Source organism: Narcine bancroftii, chromosome 4 (assembly GCF_036971445.1).
Source record: "Narcine bancroftii isolate sNarBan1 chromosome 4, sNarBan1.hap1, whole genome shotgun sequence".
Classification (NCBI taxonomy): Eukaryota; Metazoa; Chordata; class Chondrichthyes; order Torpediniformes; family Narcinidae; genus Narcine; species Narcine bancroftii.
In genome coordinates, this window is record NC_091472.1 from 36,378,873 (window position 1) to 36,399,962 (window position 21,090).

At 46.2% G+C, this 21,090-nt stretch overlaps 1 protein-coding gene across 2 annotated transcripts in view; it reads right to left on the reverse strand.

Moving 5' to 3' along the window:
- The window catches only part of lrpprc (leucine-rich pentatricopeptide repeat containing), a 162,708-nt gene that overhangs the window by 102,183 nt on the left and 39,435 nt on the right, over positions 1-21,090 (reverse strand). Inside the window, exons 1-5 of one of the 2 annotated variants that reach the window (XM_069931065.1) lie at positions 17,398-17,415; positions 15,607-15,733; positions 13,661-13,805; positions 6,649-6,806; positions 2,582-2,687 (exon numbers count right to left, since the gene is read on the reverse strand). In XM_069931065.1, the coding sequence (XP_069787166.1) occupies positions 2,582-2,687; positions 6,649-6,806; positions 13,661-13,805; positions 15,607-15,729 (532 nt within the window). In that variant the 5' untranslated portion in view covers positions 15,730-15,733; positions 17,398-17,415. Of the gene's footprint in view, positions 1-2,581; positions 2,688-6,648; positions 6,807-13,660; positions 13,806-15,606; positions 15,734-17,397; positions 17,416-21,090 lie in introns of those variants that run through there. The other variant, XM_069931064.1, reaches the window with a different exon arrangement.

A 21,090-nucleotide genomic window follows, 5' to 3' on the forward strand; every position in this document is an offset into this window, starting at 1 on the left:
GGGCCTCTCGTTGCGGGGCCTCTCGTTGCGGGGCCTCTCGTTGCGGGGCCTCTCGTTGCGGGGCCTCTCGTTGCGGGGCCTCTCGTTGCGGGGCCTCTCGTTGCGGGGCCTCTCGTTGCGGGGCCTCTCGTTGCGGGGCCTCTCGTTGCGGGGCCTCTCGTTGCGGGGCCTCTCGTTGCGGGGCCTCTCGTTGCGGGGCCTCTCGTTGCGGGGCCTCTCGTTGCGGGGCCTCTCGTTGCGGGGCCTCTCGTTGCGGGGCCTCTCGTTGCGGGGCCTCTCGTTGCGGGGCCTCTCGTTGCGGGGCCTCTCGTTGCGGGGCCTCTCGTTGCGGGGCCTCTCGTTGCGGGGCCTCTCGTTGCGGGGCCTCTCGTTGCGGGGCCTCTCGTTGCGGGGCCTCTCGTTGCGGGGCCTCTCGTTGCGGGGCCTCTCGTTGCGGGGCCTCTCGTTGCGGGGCCTCTCGTTGCGGGGCCTCTCGTTGCGGGGCCTCTCGTTGCGGGGCCTCTCGTTGCGGGGCCTCTCGTTGCGGGGCCTCTCGTTGCGGGGCCTCTCGTTGCGGGGCCTCTCGTTGCGGGGCCTCTCGTTGCGGGGCCTCTCGTTGCGGGGCCTCTCGTTGCGGGGCCTCTCGTTGCGGGGCCTCTCGTTGCGGGGCCTCTCGTTGCGGGGCCTCTCGTTGCGGGGCCTCTCGTTGCGGGGCCTCTCGTTGCGGGGCCTCTCGTTGCGGGGCCTCTCGTTGCGGGGCCTCTCGTTGCGGGGCCTCTCGTTGCGGGGCCTCTCGTTGCGGGGCCTCTCGTTGCGGGGCCTCTCGTTGCGGGGCCTCTCGTTGCGGGGCCTCTCGTTGCGGGGCCTCTCGTTGCGGGGCCTCTCGTTGCGGGGCCTCTCGTTGCGGGGCCTCTCGTTGCGGGGCCTCTCGTTGCGGGGCCTCTCGTTGCGGGGCCTCTCGTTGCGGGGCCTCTCGTTGCGGGGCCTCTCGTTGCGGGGCCTCTCGTTGCGGGGCCTCTCGTTGCGGGGCCTCTCGTTGCGGGGCCTCTCGTTGCGGGGCCTCTCGTTGCGGGGCCTCTCGTTGCGGGGCCTCTCGTTGCGGGGCCTCTCGTTGCGGGGCCTCTCGTTGCGGGGCCTCTCGTTGCGGGGCCTCTCGTTGCGGGGCCTCTCGTTGCGGGGCCTCTCGTTGCGGGGCCTCTCGTTGCGGGGCCTCTCGTTGCGGGGCCTCTCGTTGCGGGGCCTCTCGTTGCGGGGCCTCTCGTTGCGGGGCCTCTCGTTGCGGGGCCTCTCGTTGCGGGGCCTCTCGTTGCGGGGCCTCTCGTTGCGGGGCCTCTCGTTGCGGGGCCTCTCGTTGCGGGGCCTCTCGTTGCGGGGCCTCTCGTTGCGGGGCCTCTCGTTGCGGGGCCTCTCGTTGCGGGGCCTCTCGTTGCGGGGCCTCTCGTTGCGGGGCCTCTCGTTGCGGGGCCTCTCGTTGCGGGGCCTCTCGTTGCGGGGCCTCTCGTTGCGGGGCCTCTCGTTGCGGGGCCTCTCGTTGCGGGGCCTCTCGTTGCGGGGCCTCTCGTTGCGGGGCCTCTCGTTGCGGGGCCTCTCGTTGCGGGGCCTCTCGTTGCGGGGCCTCTCGTTGCGGGGCCTCTCGTTGCGGGGCCTCTCGTTGCGGGGCCTCTCGTTGCGGGGCCTCTCGTTGCGGGGCCTCTCGTTGCGGGGCCTCTCGTTGCGGGGCCTCTCGTTGCGGGGCCTCTCGTTGCGGGGCCTCTCGTTGCGGGGCCTCTCGTTGCGGGGCCTCTCGTTGCGGGGCCTCTCGTTGCGGGGCCTCTCGTTGCGGGGCCTCTCGTTGCGGGGCCTCTCGTTGCGGGGCCTCTCGTTGCGGGGCCTCTCGTTGCGGGGCTTCCCCTCTTGGGCTACTCCTCTGTTGTGCCTCCTGCCGTTGCTCTTCTTGCCAGTCATCTTTCCGTCTCTCTCCCACGTCGCTCCCTCCTCTGCTGCCTTTCTCGTCCTCCAGCTGAGTGCCCTGGTGTCGGACATCCCTCAGCTGTTCGCGCTGCGGCTGCCCACTCCTCTGCTGAACACCCTTCCCACCGGTGTCCTCTTTTTCCCTTATTTCCATTGGTTGCACACTTTTGTTTGCCTCCAAGAGCCATTTTTGAAGTCCACCAGCAGGCACTGACCTCAGGGATCGGGCGTTCTTTGCCACCACAGTGTCCTGTTCCTTCGTGCAGGTAAGGCCCTGTTCTTTGGTGATTTTTCTACTTCTTTTATTCCAGTTGTTTTTATTTTCTCCTTCTTGGATGCCATCCTCTTTCTCTTCTCTGTAACTTTATCTTCTATTTCTTATATTTTATTATTGTTGTGCTTTGTCTTTTTCTAACTTTTTTCCTGTTTTCCAGGAGAGGGCTGGTTTTCCCAACCGACCAATACTCCATCACGTGACTCCTCCCCCAAATTTTTTTTTGAACTTCATATGACCTTAAAGGTTAAATTCAATGTGGTCATGACATTCAGCATCAAACGTTACCCCTACTGAACTTCCTTGGACAATTCTAGAATGCTCCATATTGATTTGCATGAAGAATAGACATACATACATAAATATATGTTAGATTACCAGCTTTTTTGGCATCCAAAGCACAATAAAGAGCAAACTGAATAGGAGATGAATGCAGGTTGGCCTCCTTTAGTCCCTCGCAGAAATATTGTAGCTTGTCCAAGGGCTGGAATATAAAGGGAAAAAGTAAAAATCACTACCTTCACAAAGGAAATTATCCATACAAGAAACAGAATGGTTTTGTTACAAGAAACACAGCAGGTGCATCAATAAAGAGGTAAATTATTTCATGTTTTACATTTTCAATTTCTAATCATTTAAATTGATTTAGTTTTTAAATGAAAGAAAATGTACAAAAACTCTTCTTACAGGACAAATAACCAAACTTTCCAATGGTTTGTAATATTTAATAATTTGCTGATGGAATTTAATACAGATAAATATGAGGTGCTACATTTTGGAAAGGCAAATTTAAATAGGTCATAGACATTGAATGGTAGACAATTGAGGAGTGCAGAGCAACAAAGGGATTTAGGAGTTATGGTAAATAGTACCCTCAAGGTTGATACTCAGGTAGATGGTGTGGTGAAGAAGGCATTTGGAATGTTGGCCTTCATAAAACGGAGTATTGAATTCAAGAGTAGGGAGATTATGATGAAATTGTACAAGGCATAGGTGAAGCCAAATTTGGAGTACTGTGTACAGTTTTGGTCACCAAATTATAGGAAAGATATAAACAAAATAGAGAAGAGTGCAGAGAAGGTTCACGAGAATGTTGACAGGATTTCAGGGTCTGAGTTACAGGGAAAGGTTGTGCAGACTGGAGCTTTTTTCTCTGGAGCGTAGAAGATTGAGAGGGGACTTGATAGAGGTGTTTAAGATTTTAAAAAGGACAGACAGATTAAATGTGGATAGGCTTTTTCAATTAAGAAAGGGGGAGATTCAAACTAGAGGACATGGTTTAAGATTGAAGAGGGAAAATTATAAGGGGAACATGAGGGGAAATTTCTTTCCGCAGAGGGTGGTGGGGATGTGGAATGAGCTTCCGGCAGACGTGGTCGAGGCGGTATCATTGGTTACATTTAAGGAAAGACTGGATCGTTACATGGATAGGAGGGGACTAGAGGGTTATGCACCGGGTGCTGGTCAGTGGGACTAGGAGGGTGGGGATTTGCTACGGCCTGGACTAGTAGGGCCGAACTGGCCTGTTCTGTGCTGTAAGTGGTTATATGGTTATATGGTCTGTAAAGCAATATTTTGTGGATGCTTTTAAAGATAGTGACAGAGATACCAAGTGAACGTATTTCATGCACATATTCCAAAGGTATGGAGAGACACAGTGCCCCAATTGCTGGAACTGGAAGCCAAATGCAATATTCAAGAGAAATGCAGTGGGTTGAGCAGCATCAGTGGAAGGAAAACAATGATCAACTTTTTCAGACCAATGTCCTTCATTCAAAAGATATGGTTGAGTTCCAGAACTCCAAAGTGTTCCTCTTGTTCAAGTTAGCTAGAACAGGCAACCAAGCAAGGATTTGAGGGACAAAATCTCAATGGCCAAGTTTAGGGTAAGCTTAGTTGCCTTTGAATTATCCAGTACTCAAAAATGAAGAGATCATGAGACTGCATGCCTAATTCAAGACAAATGGAATCCAATGTGCGATGGATAAATTAAATTCCACATTATCAGCATACAATTGGAAAGTCACAAAACATTATTGAACTATAAAATATTACAGAACAGAAACAGGCTCTTGTGTCCCTTTTCATATGTGCTGAACAATTTTTTTTCCTAGACCCACAAATCTGCACTCAGGGAATAATGTCATAGGTAGTCCACGGCTTACGACTGCTTGGGGACTGAAGGATTGGTTGTAAACCGGGGGTGGGTCGTAAGTTGGGGAACAGGACCTCAGGCTGCCACAGGTAATGGGGACCACTGTGTACAGTACTTTTAATACAAAATATGTACTTATACAATTGTTTTAACAAAGATTTTAAAAAATAATTTTGGTCGTATGTGCTGGTGGATGTAACTTGCTTAGGTCGAAGTTGAGGACTACCTGTATAAACAAGGATAAGCAATGAAAAATTGATCCTCAGGTACTCTATGATATAATAGGAGCCAAAACACCATTTCCAGTGCTGTACTGTTACAAGTAAAGAAAACAGCAGAGCAATCCTAGAATCGAATAGAATCCTTTTCATTGAAATAATGACAAAAATTATCACAATGCGAAAATTTGAAGATAATTAATTAAAATATACTGTAGTCTGACAACACCCATTGACTCAAGTAAATGTTTATGTCTTGTTTACTATTACAGGTACACGATCCTTTATCTGGAACCCTTGGGGGAAAGTGTGTTTCGATTTTTGGATTTTGGAAAGCCCACCTGAATTGTGCTGCTGTATCCACCCCGACCCCCTTCCAGTCGCCTGGCCGCCTCACCCAAGCGCCGGCCCCTCGGACGTCCCCCCCAAGCGCCGGCCCCTCGGACGCCTCCCCCGAGCGCCGGCCGCTCGGACGCCTCCCCCCAGCGCCGGCCCCTCGGACGCCTCACCCAAGCGCCGGTCCCTCGGACGCCCCCCCGAGCGCCGGCCCCTCGGACGCCCCCCCCGAGCGCCGGCCCCTCGGACGCCTCCCCCGAGCGCCGGCCCCTCGGACGCCTCCCCCGAGCGCCGGCCCCTCGGACGCCTCCCCCGAGCGCCGGCCCCTCGGACGCCTCCCCCTCGGACGCCTCCCCCGAGCGCCGGCCCCTCGGACGCCTCCCCCGAGCGCCGGCCCCTCGGACGCCTCCCCCGAGCGCCGGCCCCTCGGAAGCCTCCCCCGAGCGCCGGCCCCTCGGACGCCTCCCCCGAGCGCCGGCCCCTCGGACGCCTCCCCCGAGCGCCGGCCCCTCGGACGCCTCCCCCGAGCGCCGGCCCCTCGGACGCCTCCCCCCAGCGCCGGCCCCTCGGACGCCTCACCCAAGCGCCGGTCCCTCGGACGCCCCCCCAAGCGCCGGGCCCCTAGGACGCCTCCCCCAAGCGCCGGGCCCCTAGGACGCCTCCCCCAAGCGCCGGGCCCTAGGACGCCTCCCCCAAGCGCCGGGCCCTAGGATGCCTCCCCCAAGCGCCGGCCCCTCGGACGCATCCCCCAAGCGCCAGCCCCTCGGACGCCTCCCCCAAGCTCCGGCTGCCCGGCCGTCTCCCCCAAGCACCGGCTGCCCGGCCGTCTCCCCCAAGCACCGGCTGCCCGGCCGTCTCCCCCAAGCACCGGCTGCCCGGCCGTCTCCCCCAAGCACCGGCTGCCCGGCCGTCTCCCCCAAGCACCGGCTGCCCGGCCGTCTCCCCCAAGCACCGGCTGCCCGGCCGTCTGCCCCAAGCGCCAGCCCCTCTGATGCCTCCCCCAAGCACCGGCTGCCCGGCCGTCTCTCCCAAGCACCGCTTGCCCGGCCGTCTCCCCCAAGCACCGGCTGCCCGGCCGTCTCCCCCAAGCACCGGCTGCCCGGCCGTCTCCCCCAAGCACCGGCTGCCCGGCCGTCTCCCCCAAGCACCGGCTGCCCGGCCGTCTCCCCCAAGCACCGGCTGCCCGGCCGTCTCCCCCAAGCACCGGCTGCCCGGCCGTCTCCCCCAAGCACCGGCTGCCCGGCCGTCTCCCCCAAGCACCGGCTGCCCGGCCGTCTCCCCCAAGCACCGGCTGCCCGGCCGTCTCCCCCAAGCACCGGCTGCCCGGCCGTCTCCCCCAAGCACCGGCTGCCCGGCCGTCTCCCCCAAGCACCGGCTGCCCGGCCGTCTCCCCCAAGCACCGGCTGCCCGGCCGTCTCCCCCAAGCACCGGCTGCCCGGCCGTCTCCCCCAAGCACCGGCTGCCCGGCCGTCTCCCCCAAGCACCGGCTGCCCGGCCGTCTCCCCCAAGCACCGGCTGCCCGGCCGTCTCCCCCAAGCATCGGCTGCCCAGCCGCTTCCCCCAAGCACCAGTCCCTCGGCGGCCTCCCCCAAGTGCTGGGCTCCTCTCTCCCCACTTACCAGATTTTGGAGCTTTCCAGATTTTAGTAGTCCAGATAAAAGATCGTGTACCTGTACCAATATTCAAAATACATACGAGACAATAAATACAGGAATATCACTAAATTAGTCTTTTACCTTTTCTAGGTTTACACAGTGCCGAATGAAGAAGTTGCCAAAATCTAATATGTCCCCATTTTGATTTTCAGACTGAAAATTGGGAAAGTTTTTCAACACTTGGAAAGCTGTTTCTTCCAAACCTTGTGTAATCAGGCTCAAGCACAGGTTCATTGCATCTGTAACAATGAGCACGTACAAAAATAAGTTTAAGAAGACAGAGAGGGAACTGTCTGCAGGGAATTCAACTTTCTGGGCATTAGGGAAGAAAATTAATGTTAAACCAAAGACATCAACCATAATCTTACTGAAAGGAAAAGCAGGCTCATGGATTTGTATGAACTTCAGACTCCTGTCAAAATTAACAAACTTCTCAAATTGGAAATCTGTTCCAAAAATAGAAAATATTGGAAATACTCAGCAGATCAGGCAGCATCTGTGGAAAACGAAACAGAATAAACTTTCCAGTCCAATTGTCCTTGATAAGAATTGCAAAAAAGGGAAAATAAATTAGCTTTTAGATGAAGAGGGGTCAGGACAAGGATAAATGGGATGAAGGGAATATACCCCACAGGATGAGACCAGAGATATTATGATAATAAACCACTGGTTGATAAGTTAATTAGGCATTTAAAAAGAACACAAAAAAAGCATAATAAAAAAGAGAATTATAGGAAATTCCTGGCAGGTTGGTTTTCCTCCTCTCCCAGTTCTGACCAAGGTTGTCAAGATGAAATATTATGTTTCCCCATTTCTTGTGCTTCCTACTTGTCCAACTACCCTATAACACAAGTCCCTCAGTGAATATTTAACCATTAGCTTAAAGATGAAAATTTTACTGTTATTTATTGTGCAAGACCTATTAATAATTGCTTGTGGAAAGTATTGACATCTAGCAAACCTACTCAAAAATGACAACCTTGTGAGTAAATTATCTTACCCAAAACACGCAACCTTTAATTTACTCAGTAAAACTCTGAGAATTGACTGTCCAAATATTCTGAAATTTTGATGTTTGGGCATCTCCCTCACCAAATAATATTCAGTGAACTCACTTTCAATTCATTGACACCTGTTAGGTCTGCTTTGTTCATGAATGAGTGAGACAAACACCAGACTGAGTCGAAATCAGGGTTCTTTGTTCTTTATTACCGGATTGTAACACTTGCGACTAACAATGTTAGTCGGAGAATGCATTCTGCCGTTATCAGCAAAATGGTGATTTTTTATACCCTTGGATACATGCTTAGAACATCATCATATCATTACTTGTCCAATGACTAAAACTGTTGCTATCCTTTCCCTGCTAGCTTCCTGCCTCTCAATCCATCAATGTCTCTCTTATCTTGTAAGTACAAGGATGCATTCACATCTTGTTACAGCCCTGTACAGGGTAACTCCTTACACATTCCCATCTCATGATGTTTTACCTTACACACCCCAGCTCCTAAACTCCCTTTATAGCAGAAAATGAATCATACTGGGTAACATCTTAGAAAATGCTGTGGGATTGATATGCAGAATCCAGAACCAATATGACCTGAGTACATCATATATCACAAGTTTCACTGTATCCCCATTCTATCATAAAATTCAGTTGTACATTTTACTTTCTCTTGTGATGTTTCAAAAGATGTATGATCCAGTGATCATTGGGAAAATCAGAGTTGGAGAGGGGCAGTAAATTTAAATTCCTGTGATTTACTCTCTCGGAGCATCTTTCCTGGACCCATCATATAATGCCGTCACAGAAAAAAAGCACGTCAGCGCCTCCACTTCCTCAGGAGTTTGCTGAGGTTTGGTTTGTCATCCGAAACCTTGTAGTGGAAAGCGTACTGACTGGCTGAATCATGGCCTAGTATGGGGGCACCAATACTTCGGAGCAGAAAACCCTGCAAAAGGTAGTAGATACAACCCAGTATATCACAGGAAAAACTCTCCCCACCATTAATCATAAAGGATTCACACCATCCAAGACATGCTCTCTTCTCGCTGCTGTCATAGAAGTGTGGGTGCCACAAGATACATACCTCCAGGTTCCGGAATAGCTGCTACCCCTCAACAATCAGACTCCTGAACAGACTCACTTAGAGACTCATTTAAGGACTCTTACTTTGCTCACTATTGAATACTGAATATTTATTTTCTGTATTTGCAGTTTGTTTAAATGTCTTTCTTTTGTGTATATTTATTTCTTCTTGAGTGCAGTTACTGGTTCTATCTGGCTCCAGGGAATAAGAATCTCTGGGTTTTATGTGTTGCCATGTAATGACAATAAATTTCAACTTTAGAACTTTTTTTCTCCATTTGACCGCTAAGATTCATCTTAGTAATCACTGACTACGTCAATGCCCAAAATTTTCCAAGCTGCTGGTGATGTCAACCATATGTCTTTTCAAAAGGAAGATTACTTCTACTTATTATTAGCTTTTGAATTGAAACCAGCCCTGAAAAAAAAAAGAATTTTGGGTCCCCTCAAATTATTATTAAAAAACAAAAATGTATAACAAATATCCAAAATATTTTGTTAAAATTTCAGTTTTTTCAAAAATTTCACATGGATTGCATTTTTTCCATTTTCATATGGGCATAAGCTACGGGACAAAAACATCAGAGAAACCCAAGAACTGCAAATGCTGGAATATGGAGCAAACTAGGGTCAAGAAAGGGTCCCAATCCAAAATATTTACTGACTATTTCTGTTCATGCTGACTGACCTGGAGTCTTTCATCAGGCTTCATTGTTTATTGAAAAAGAAAGTTCCTGCTGAATTGTCTCTTAATTCTAAATGTTATGATAAAAGATCACAAGATAAAGGAACAGAAGCAGGCCACTGCCCATCGGATCTGTTCTGTGACTATGCACTAAGCTAAACTAAACTTACTCCTAGTTCCAATTACCAACCTTTTCCCCATGTCCCTTGATAACCAGCCTTGATAACCCGCCTTGATAACCCGCCTTGATAACCCGCCTTGATAACCCGCCTTGATAACCCGCCTTGATAACCCGCCTTGATAACCCGCCTTGATAACCCGCCTTGATAACCCGCCTTGATAACCCGCCTTGATAACCCGCCTTGATAACCCGCCTTGATAACCCGCCTTGATAACCCGCCTTGATAACCCGCCTTGATAACCCGCCTTGATAACCCGCCTTGATAACCCGCCTTGATAACCCGCCTTGATAACCCGCCTTGATAACCCGCCTTGATAACCCGCCTTGATAACCCGCCTTGATAACCCGCCTTGATAACCCGCCTTGATAACCCGCCTTGATAACCCGCCTTGATAACCCGCCTTGATAACCCGCCTTTTCCGTTGATAACCCGCCTTTTCCCTTGATAACCCGCCTTTTCCCTTGATAACCCGCCTTTTCCCTTGATAACCCGCCTTTTCCCTTGATAACCCGCCTTTTCCCTTGATAACCCGCCTTTTCCCTTGATAACCCGCCTTTTTCCTTGATAACCCGCCTTTTCCCTTGATAACCCGCCTTTTCCCTTGATAACCCGCCTTTTCCCTTGATAACCCGCCTTTTCCCTTGATAACCCGCCTTTTCCCTTGATAACCCGCCTTTTCCCTTGATAACCCGCCTTTTCCCTTGATAACCCGCCTTTTCCCTTGATAACCCGCCTTTTCCCTTGATAACCCGCCTTTTCCCTTGATAACCCGCCTTTTCCCTTGATAACCCGCCTTTTCCCTTGATAACCAGCCGCCATTTCTCTTGATAACCAGCCGCCTTTTCCCCATATCCCTTGATAACCAGCCTCTTCCCCATATCCCTTGATAACCAGCCTCTTCCCCATATCCCTTGATAACCAGCCTCTTCCCCATATCCCTTGATAACCAGCCTCTTCCCCATATCCCTTGATAACCAGCCTCTTCCCCATATCCCTTGATAACCAGCCTCTTCCCCATATCCCTTGATAACCAGCCTCTTCCCCATATCCCTTGATAACCAGCCTCTTCCCCATATCCCTTGATAACCAGCCTCTTCCCCATATCCCTTGATAACCAGCCTCTTCCCCATATCCCTTGATAACCAGCCTCTTCCCCATATCCCTTGATAACCAGCCTCTTCCCCATATCCCTTGATAACCAGCCTCTTCCCCATATCCCTTGATAACCAGCCTCTTCCCCATATCCCTTGATAACCAGCCTCTTCCCCATATCCCTTGATAACCAGCCTCTTCCCCATATCCCTTGATAACCAGCCTCTTCCCCATATCCCTTGATAACCAGCCTCTTCCCCATATCCCTTGATAACCAGCCTCTTCCCCATATCCCTTGATAACCAGCCTCTTCCCCATATCCCTTGATAACCAGCCTCTTCCCCATATCCCTTGATAACCAGCCTCTTCCCCATATCCCTTGATAACCAGCCTCTTCCCCATATCCCTTGATAACCAGCCTCTTCCCCATATCCCTTGATAACCAGCCTCTTCCCCATATCCCTTGATAACCAGCCTCTTCCCCATATCCCTTGATAACCAGCCTCTTCCCCATATCCCTTGATAACCAGCCTCTTCCCCATATCCCTTGATAACCAGCCTCTTCCCCATATCCCTTGATAACCAGCCTCTTCCCCATATCCCTTGATAACCAGCCTCTTCCCCATATCCCTTGATAACCAGCCTCTTCCCCATATCCCTTGATAACCAGCCTCTTCCCCATATCCCTTGATAACCAGCCTCTTCCCCATATCCCTTGATAACCAGCCTCTTCCCCATATCCCTTGATAACCAGCCTTTTCCCCATATCCCTTGATAACCAGCCTTTTCCCCATATCCCTTGATAACCAGCCTTTTCCCCATATCCCTTGATAACCAGCCTTTTCCCCATATCCCTTGATAACCAGCCTTTTCCCCATATCCCTTGATAACCAGCCTTTTCCCCATATCCCTTGATAACCAGCCTTTTCCCCATATCCCTTGATAACCAGCCTTTTCCCCATATCCCTTGATAACCAGCCTTTTCACCATATCCCTTGATAACCAGCCTTTTCCCCATATCCCTTGATAACCAGCCTTTTCCCCATATCCCTTGATAACCAGCCTTTTCACCATATCCCTTGATACCTCTACTAATGAGATACCTATCCATTTCCTGTTTAAATACTCCCAGTGATCTGGCCTCCACTGTTTTGTGCAGCAGTGAGTTCCACAAATCCACAACCCTCTGACTACGGAAGTTTTTCCTTCTTTCTGTTTTGATTAAATAACTTCTAATTTTAAGACTATGACCCCCCCCCCCCACCTTGTCCTCGACTTGCCCATCGTGAAACATCCACATTCACTCTGTCAAAACCTTTCAATATTTGAAATATCTCTATGAGATCCCCATCACTCTACTATACTCCAACAACCCAAGAGCTGCCAAACGTTCCCCATACTCCAGCCCCTGCATTCCAGGAATCATCCTGGTAAATCTCCTCTGCATCCTTTCCAACAACATCCCATCTTTTTTAAGATAGGGGGCCTAAAACTGTACACAGTACTCTAGATGGGGTCTCACCAGTGCCCCATAGAGTCTCATTAACACCTCTCTACTCTTAAATACTATATCTCTCAAAATGAATGCTAGCATAGCATTTGCCTTCTTCACTACTGATCCTACCTAGGCATTTACTTTTAGATTACTCAGCACAAGGATGCCCAGGTCTCTTTGCACCTCCGAGGATTGAATTTGTTCCCCATTTGGATAGTACTCCGCCTGTTTATTTCCACTGCCAAAATGTAGAACCAAATACTTCTCAACATTGTACTTCATCTGCCGTATAGTTGCCCAGTCTCCCAATCTGTCTAGATCCCTCTGCAATTTTACGGTATCTTCAACAGTTCCTGCTCCACCACCTGTCTTGGTGTAATCTGCAAATTTGGCCACAAACCTATTTAGACCGCAATTCAAATCATTAATATAAATTGTAAACAGCAGCGGTCCCAAGACCGACCCCTGCTGAACACCACTTGTTACAGGCAGCCATTCTGAACGGGATCTCTTAATTTCAACCTTTCTGCCTCTCAGGCAATTTTCTATCCAATCCAATAGCATCCCTGTAAATCCATGGGCCTTCATTTTATTTATCAGCCTAGCATGCGGCACTTTATCGAAAGCCTTTTGAAAATCCAAGTAAATAACATCCACAACCTCCCTTTTGTCTATCCTACCTGAGATTTCTTCAAAAAACTCTAATAGGTTAGTCAAACATGATCTACCCTTTAACAAAAAACCATGCTGACTAGGACCTATCCTGTCAAGCATATCCAGGTATTACATAACTTCATCCTTGAGGATAGACTCTAATATCTTCCCAACGTCAGACTTGTAGGTCTATAGTTTCCTTTTTTCTCCTTCCCACCTTTCTTGTACAGCGGAACCAGATTCACAACCTTCCAATTCCCCAGAACCATGCCGGAGACTAGAAAGATTACATCGATAATTTATCATTTTTCAGCTTCAGAATAGCTGATGAAGTTAGAATCAGACATTTTTGAAGAATTTGCATTATCAGTAAATTAAGCTTTTCAAAATCTATACATCAATCTAGTATTTACATTGTTATAAATTGTTCAAGCGCTTTTAAGATTATAATACTAAGATGCCAAAAAAGTTTTCCCTTTCATTAAAAAAAAAACATAAATACAGTCACATAACTCTTCTTTTGGATGCTGACCAATATTTTGTGAATTTTGGCCTTCTGCACTTTTCCTTGGCATTTCTCTACAAACATTTTGAATAACTTGGCAAAATATGATTCCTTTGAGTACTTAAAACTGCAAAAAGCTGTAGATTTACCAATGAAGTCTTAAAAGCAAGACTGTTTAGTTCAATATCTACATTTAGACCAAATCCAGATAAATTTTACATGACTCTCCAGGATTCATGCACGAAAAATAGCAAGAAAATGGAAAGAAAATGTGTTTTGGCTCTTAAATTTGAGTATTAACATTAACTACCAATTTAATACATTAAACTAAGAAAAAAATTGAGGTTTTAAAACTGAACATCACAAATATGCAACTTAGTATGAAACTTGCCTGGTACATATCCCCTGTCATGTCTCATCCGTTCCACGATATCCTGAACATATTGTGGATAGCCAGACTTGGCCAGGCTGAAGATAATTTGCATCAAGTCTCTGTCCATCAGGCTGGCATCTGTCTTTTCAGCTTTCTCCAGTGTCTATCAACAAAGGATTTATTAAACACATACAAATAGGCTTTAGATTCAAATCACGCAAATATCTTAAGGCGGTGCTAAAAGAGATGTGTGCCCCTTCAACACCTTTTGATTTCTTTTTTCACAATTTTCCATAATCAGATTTTTTATGAAGACCTGCCAATTTCTCATCGGGTAGCTACAAGGTACAACATCTGAGAGGTTAAAATCAGACAAAAGCTAATCTTGGAGAAAAACAAAGTCATTATCTGCAGCTTGTACACATTATGCCATGAATTTAAGGAAGCTTTTGGAAATAAAGACAGAAGATTTGCATTTGTAAATTTGAACTAATTTCTTTTTTTCTGTTCTTTACAATACAAGGCAACATAATCAAGACTAAAGAATAAACTTAGTGCAATATGTTTTGGCTGATGGTTGTACAATTGTAAGTGCCATACAATAAAAATCTGCACCAATTCTCAAGCCAACTGGCAAAAATCACGTTTAATTCAAACGTGTTAATATTTCAGACTCTGAACTGACTTAATCATTGATTCAAGGATGTCCAACTCATTGAAATCTTAACCTTTCTTCCTATCTGATAATCAATTTTATTCCATAATTCAATTAGATGTTTTAGAATTGGTGGGTCTATTCCAGTTAATAATTTTGAATTCCATTTATAAATAAATTCCATCATAGACTTTTCACCAATCTTATCCAGTTCTATTTTAGCCCAAGCATGGGATTTCGTCGCATCAAACATTGCATTAATAAATTTCAGTTGTGCCGCTTTATAGTAATCCTGAGAATGAGGAAGTTGTAAGCCTCCCAATTCTAGTTTCCTTATAATTATAAAGTCAGAGAGTCATACAGTATGGAAAAAGGCCCTTTAGGCCATCTTGCCATGCCAACCAAAATATCCTGCCCACACTAGGCCACATGCCTGTTTGACTCATACTCCTCTAAACCTATCCTATCCATGCATCCATCTAATTTTTTTTCTTAAATTTTGCAGTACACCTGCCTCAACCACCTCCTGGAGCAGGCTACACTTACTATCTTCTGTGCAAATTAACCCTAAGGTTTGTGTTAAACCTTTCCCCCATCACTTTAAACCCATGTCCTCTAGTTACCATTTGCCTACTCTGGGCAAACAATTGCTCACCCAATCTAATTCCTCTCATGATTTTGGATACCCCTGTTAAATCACCCGTCATCCTCCTGCACTCCATGGAATAAAGTCCTAGCCTGCTCAATCTCTCGCTACAGCTCAAAGGGTTCCAAGTCCTCGTAATCTTCTCTGCATCCTCTCCAGTTTGATATCTTTCCTGAAGCATGGTGACCAAAACTCAACACAAATGGGGCTTCAACAATGTCTTATATTACGGCAGCATGTCTTCCCATCTTCTATACAATACTCCAACTGAAGGCCAATGTGCCAAAAGGCTTTTTACTATGTACCTCTACTTCTCCAACTCTCTGCTCTACAACCCTCCCCAGATCCCAACCATTCACTGTGTAGGCCGATCATGTCAGATCTCCCAAAATCCAATGCCCAACTTTTTTGTCACATTATTTATTGAAAAGCAAAAAAAAGGTTTCAACATCACAATGTCTGAAATTAAGGCAAATTATTAATGAGTATGGAATATGCTTTCTGGTTCTAATTTGATGCTTCAGTCATGATTTTCTTGAAATATGCATTAACTGACATTCTGTTTTTTTCACCTGACTGCTCCTCTTCATTAAAAACTATACATCTCATTCTGTATAAATGAAATTATGTTTGACTCTAAACAATAGCTGCTGATATTTGTACCTGCTTCAGATTTTCAATATCTCCCTTTTCAGCATATGCGTTCAGTAGGGCAACAGAAGTATCTGGGCCAGGCTCAATCCCTGCTCCTCTCATCACATTTAGAATTCCCTCTGCACTTTCCATGTCACTGAAATAGAAGTTTGTCAATTAAACCACAAAGCCATATAGGTAGAAAATAGACCACTGAGTTTTGCATCAGTGGTGACTAAACTAATGGAGAGGATTCTTAAGGATAGGATCAATGAGCATTTGGAGAAGTACAGAGATAGTCAGCATGGCTTTGTTAAGGGAAGGTCATGTCTCACGTATCTAATTGATTTTTTTGAGGCATGTAAAGAAATTAACGAGGGTAGGGGATAGATGTGGTCTACATGGATTTTAGCAAAGCATTCTGGATGAGAGACTCATCCAGAAAGTCATGAATCACGGGATTAGTGTAAAACTGGGTGTATGGATAAAAATTTGGCTTGTGGGAAGAAAGCAGAGAGTAGTAGTGGAAGAAAAGTATTTTGCCTGGAGGTCGGCAACCCCTGCTTGTGATTTTTATAAATGACCTGGATGAAGAGGTGGAAGGATGGGTTAGTATGTTTGTGGATGACATGAAGGTTGGAGGAGTTGTGGATGGAGCTTAAGATTGTTGAAGGTTACAAGTTAATATAGACAGGATGCAGAATTGGACAAAAAAGTGGCAGATGGATTTCAATCCGGATAAGTGAGAGGTGATGCATTTTGGAAGGACAAACCAGGTCTAAGTACAGGGGTGTAATCATTGGTTACTCAAGAGTGTGATTGAACCTTGGGGTGCAAATCCATGAATTCCTCAAGGTCTCTGCACAGGATGATAGGATAATTAAGAAGGCCTATGGGAAGCTGGGATTCATTAATGGGGGATTGAATTCAGGAGTAAAAGAGATCATGTTACAACTCTACAAATCTTTGGTAAGACCACACTTAAAATATTGTCTTCAGTTCTGGTCACCTCATTATAGGAAGGATGTGGAAGCTATGGAGTCCAGGAAGTTGCCTGGATTGGGAAACAAGATTATGAGAGGCATAGATAAGGGATGGATAAGCATAGAGTGGAGGGATAGATAAGCCAAGTTAAGGGAGGGAAGTTAGGGGAAACATCAGGGGTAAAGATTTTTTTTAATATATATAAAAGAGTTGTGGGTGCCTGGAATGCCTTGCCAAGGATGGTGGTGAAAGCTGAAACATTGGGGGCATTTAAGAGACTCTGAGACAGACACATGGATGAAAGAAAAATAGAGGGTTATGGGGCAGGGAGGGTTTAGAACTTTTTTTTGGCAGGCAATATATGGTTGGCACAACATCAAGGGCCAAAGGGCCTGTACTGTGCTGTATTGTTCTATACAACTCCACCCACTGAATCATTTGATTCACCATGGTTATTTACCTATTCGGTTTAGGTTTAGATTTAGCAATGACAATATCAAATGGCTGAAGTTCCAAAAGTACATTAAATCAGAAATACTCTCGAAGTATTTGATGAAGAATCAGGGCATCAACCATAAAACCAAGCAAAAGAAAGTTTGTTTCATGTCGACTTTCTCCATCTCATCTCTCAAAACCTGATTGTGCTCCAAATAGAAAAATTATTCTGAATGCTTTTGTGCAACTTAATGTTACCTAATGGGCACACCGACTCCACTATTCAGAATTGAATTCATTTTAATTGCTTTACTCTGAATGTGAGAGGAAGTAGTGAACAAAACAAAAATTATAACATTGGAATTTCAACATCTAATTACATTACTGCAACAGCTCAATTACCTTAATTCAAAAACACAAGGCCTTCAACACTATGTTGGGACAATAGCCAAAATTTTCAGCTTATGCAGTTTGAACTTTTAACTTTCCTTTTCAAAAGCAAGAGGGCCACCAGCTATATTGATACAGAATAAAAACCATGATTGAATACAAAGACAAAGTTATGCCAATGAATCAGTGTTAAGTAGTTGTGGATAATTTAACAAGTAAACTCAAGGTAGAAACTCCATGAATGGGCCTTTCCTCAACTACTTCGTTCTCCTGCAAATAAAGCTTTTGCAACTAAATCCTGGAAAAAGTACTTGCCATTTTGACCTCCTTAAATCTCCACTATCACTCCTATTGCTCTTGTATTTGTGACTAGAGTTAATATTTAAGATAATCCAATGCTAATTTGATTCATACATGGTTACAGGCCATTTCAGCCCATGAGTCTGTGCTGCCCAATTTACATCCCGTTAACCTACACCCCCAGTACATTTTTGAATGGAGGGAGGAAATCAAGTCCCCAGAGAAAATCCAGACAAAGGGTCATATTCATCATCTATGGATGAGTCATTAAATATGTTCAGTGCAAAACAGTCTTGAAGATGCTGCTCTGCCTCCCTTTTGCCGTCTTCGCCACAGTTGCTGTGGTTCTCAGTCTCTGCTTGTACGCCAGGAGTAGAAGTACAGCCAGATGATCAGACTTGCCAAAGTGCGGTCACTGTATGGCTTGGTATGCGTTTTTCATGGTGGTGTAGCAGTGGTCGAGTGTGTTAGTTCCCCTGGTCTTGCATGTGATGTGTTGGTGGTAATTTGTCAGCGACTTCCTCACGATGGCCTGATTGAAGTCCCGTACAATGAATGGGAAGGCATCAGGATGTGCTGTTTCATGGCTGTTAATAACAGAGCTCAGTCCCTCCGGTGCCAGCCTGACATTAGCCTGGGGCAGAAAGTACACTGTAATCAAAATGATGGTGGTGAACTCTCTTGGCAGGTAGAAGTCAGGGAGCAGGACTGGGACAACTCTCATGTCTGTGCACCACAATATGAAACAAATGCCACCTCTCCTAGTTTTGCAGACATTGGTGTACAGTCAGTGAGATGGAGGGTGTAGTGCCATGTCTGGAATGTCCGTGTTTAGCCATGCTTCTGTAAAGCACATCACACAGCACTCTCTGATGTTAAAGTTTGGCTTGGAGTTCATCAAGTTTGTTCTCCAAGGGGAGGAGTCACGTGATGGAGTAGTGGCCGGACGGTGAACTCCAGCCCTCTCCAGAAAAGTCGGGAAAAACAAAGGAAAACACAAAGGCACAGAAATAAAAGTTACAGAAAAGTGAGTATATAGGTGGAAAGAAGATGGCGACAAAAAAAGAAAAATCGGAAGCAACGGTAAGAAGAGAGGAAGAGAAGACAAAGGAGGAAAAAGGTGAAGGCCTTACCTGTCCGAAGAGGCCCGCTGCGGAGAGAGAAACCCGCTCCCTCAGGTCGGTAAATAATGGACTACAAAAATGGCTCGCTGAGCCGAGTAAAAGTGCGCAACCGCGCATGCGCGAGGAATCGCGCATGCGCGATGCGAATGAAAAAAACACACCGACGGGAGGGGGGACCAGCTGGGGAGTCGATCTCCACAGCCGGCAACGACAGCTGCAGAACACCTGCAGCAAGAAGAGACCACAGAAGACAATAGAAACAAGAAAGAAGAGAAGGAAAGGGCACCAAAGAAACAACAGATGGCCAACCCAGAGGAAGAAGAAGAGGAAGAGTACAGTGAAATAGAAGAAAAGAAAGGCAAGATAAAGGATATACTTTCTCCTATTAAAGGATACATGGAGTCATTTAAAGAATGGCAAACACAGGAATTTAAGGATTTAAGAAAAAGAATAAACAACACAGAAGAGAAAATGAATAAAATAGAGATGACCTTAACAGAAATGGGAAAGAAAATGGACAAGATGGAAGAGCGGGCAGTAGCAGCAGAAATGGAGGTAGAAGACTTAAAAAAGAAATTGGAGGAATCTAATAAAAAAACTAAAGAGACACAAGAACTACTAGCTCAAAAAATAGATACAATGGAAAATTATAACAGAAGAAATAACATAAAGATAGTGGGCCTTAAGGAAGATGAAGAAGGCAAGAATATGAGGGAGTTTATAAAAGAGTGGATCCCTAAGACCCTAGGATGTCCAGAACTACAGCAAGAAATGGAAATAGAAAGGGCACATAGAGTATTGGCCTCTAAACCACAACCACAACAAAAACCAAGATCTATTGTAGTAAAATTCCTAAGATATACTACAAGAGAAAAGGTACTGGAGAAGACAATGGAAAAAGTAAGAGAGGGCAACAAACCACTGGAGTATAAAGGGCAAAAAATCTTCATTTATCCAGATATAAGTTTTGAACTCCTAAAGAAGAGAAAAGAGTTCAATACAGCAAAGGCGATTTTATGGAAGAAAGGGTATAAATTTATACTAAAGCATCCAGCGGTATTGAAAATAGTTATTCCAGGACAACAAAACAGACTATTCTCGGATCCAGAAGAAGCACGAAAATTTGCAGAACAATTACAAAAATAGACTGAGGGAGGAAGACGGGTAATGAGAGTTAAAATGATCACGATTGATATGTATGTGGGTAAAGACAAAAATAGACTGAGGGATGAAGACGGGTAATGAGAGTAAAAATGATCACGATTGATATGTATGCGGGTAAAGAGGTATAAGAGTGAATAGAGACAATGTGCATACGTGAATGTATCTGTACTTAGAGGAAAATATAGATAGTATAGACAAGAATTAATAAGGGAAGGTAATGGAATAGAGAGAATAAGGAGGGAACTAAAAGAGTGACCTTTGTGACATATGAAAAGTGAAATCTTTTCTGGGGGGGGGCGGGGTGAGGGGAAATAGCGGTCACTGCAAAATCAGTTGACGCTTGCGAGTGGATTCGCAAATCCAAATGGAGAGGGGAGATGTGGTTGTCCGACAAGGGATAAAGGACAACTCAGGAGGGGAAGGGGAGATTGGGGATAAATAAGATAGAAATAGGAGAATAAGGAAAATGTTGGATGTTGTAGGAATGTTGTCTTATAAAGAGTTGAAAATAAGAAAACAGAAATGGAAAAGGAGGAAAGGTAATGATGGAAAAACGGAACGAGAAGATAAACAAAATATAAAAGGGCTACGCTGAACTATATGACTTTAAATATTAATGGAATACATAACCAAATTAAAAGGAAGAAACTACTAAATTTAAATGAATAAATGTATTCCATTAGAAAAAATAACATATAGGTTAAGAAATAATATTGAAATATTCGAACAAGTATAGGAGCCTTACATTAAATACAATAGCGAAAACCTACCGGGGACAAACATTACCTAAGTTGATGGAAGGAGAAGGAAAGAAAAGAATGGACTCAGTAGAATTTCTGGTGTATTTTTGTTGAATGACAACATTGTCTGACTGGCTTAATGCAACCTAGATTGTATACCTAAAATGGATGAGAGGGGGGGGTGGGGGGGTGGCTTGGGAGGAGGGGGGGGGGAGAAAAAGACACTGTATATGTGTGAAAAAGAAATAGTGTATATCATGGCTAATGTGATTTATGGTGTGAAAAAAAAAATTTTAAAAAAAGTTTGTTCTCCAAGGATTGTATATTGGCTAGGAGGATGGTAGGGAGCTGAAGCCTCAGGGCCTGGTGTCTCAGTT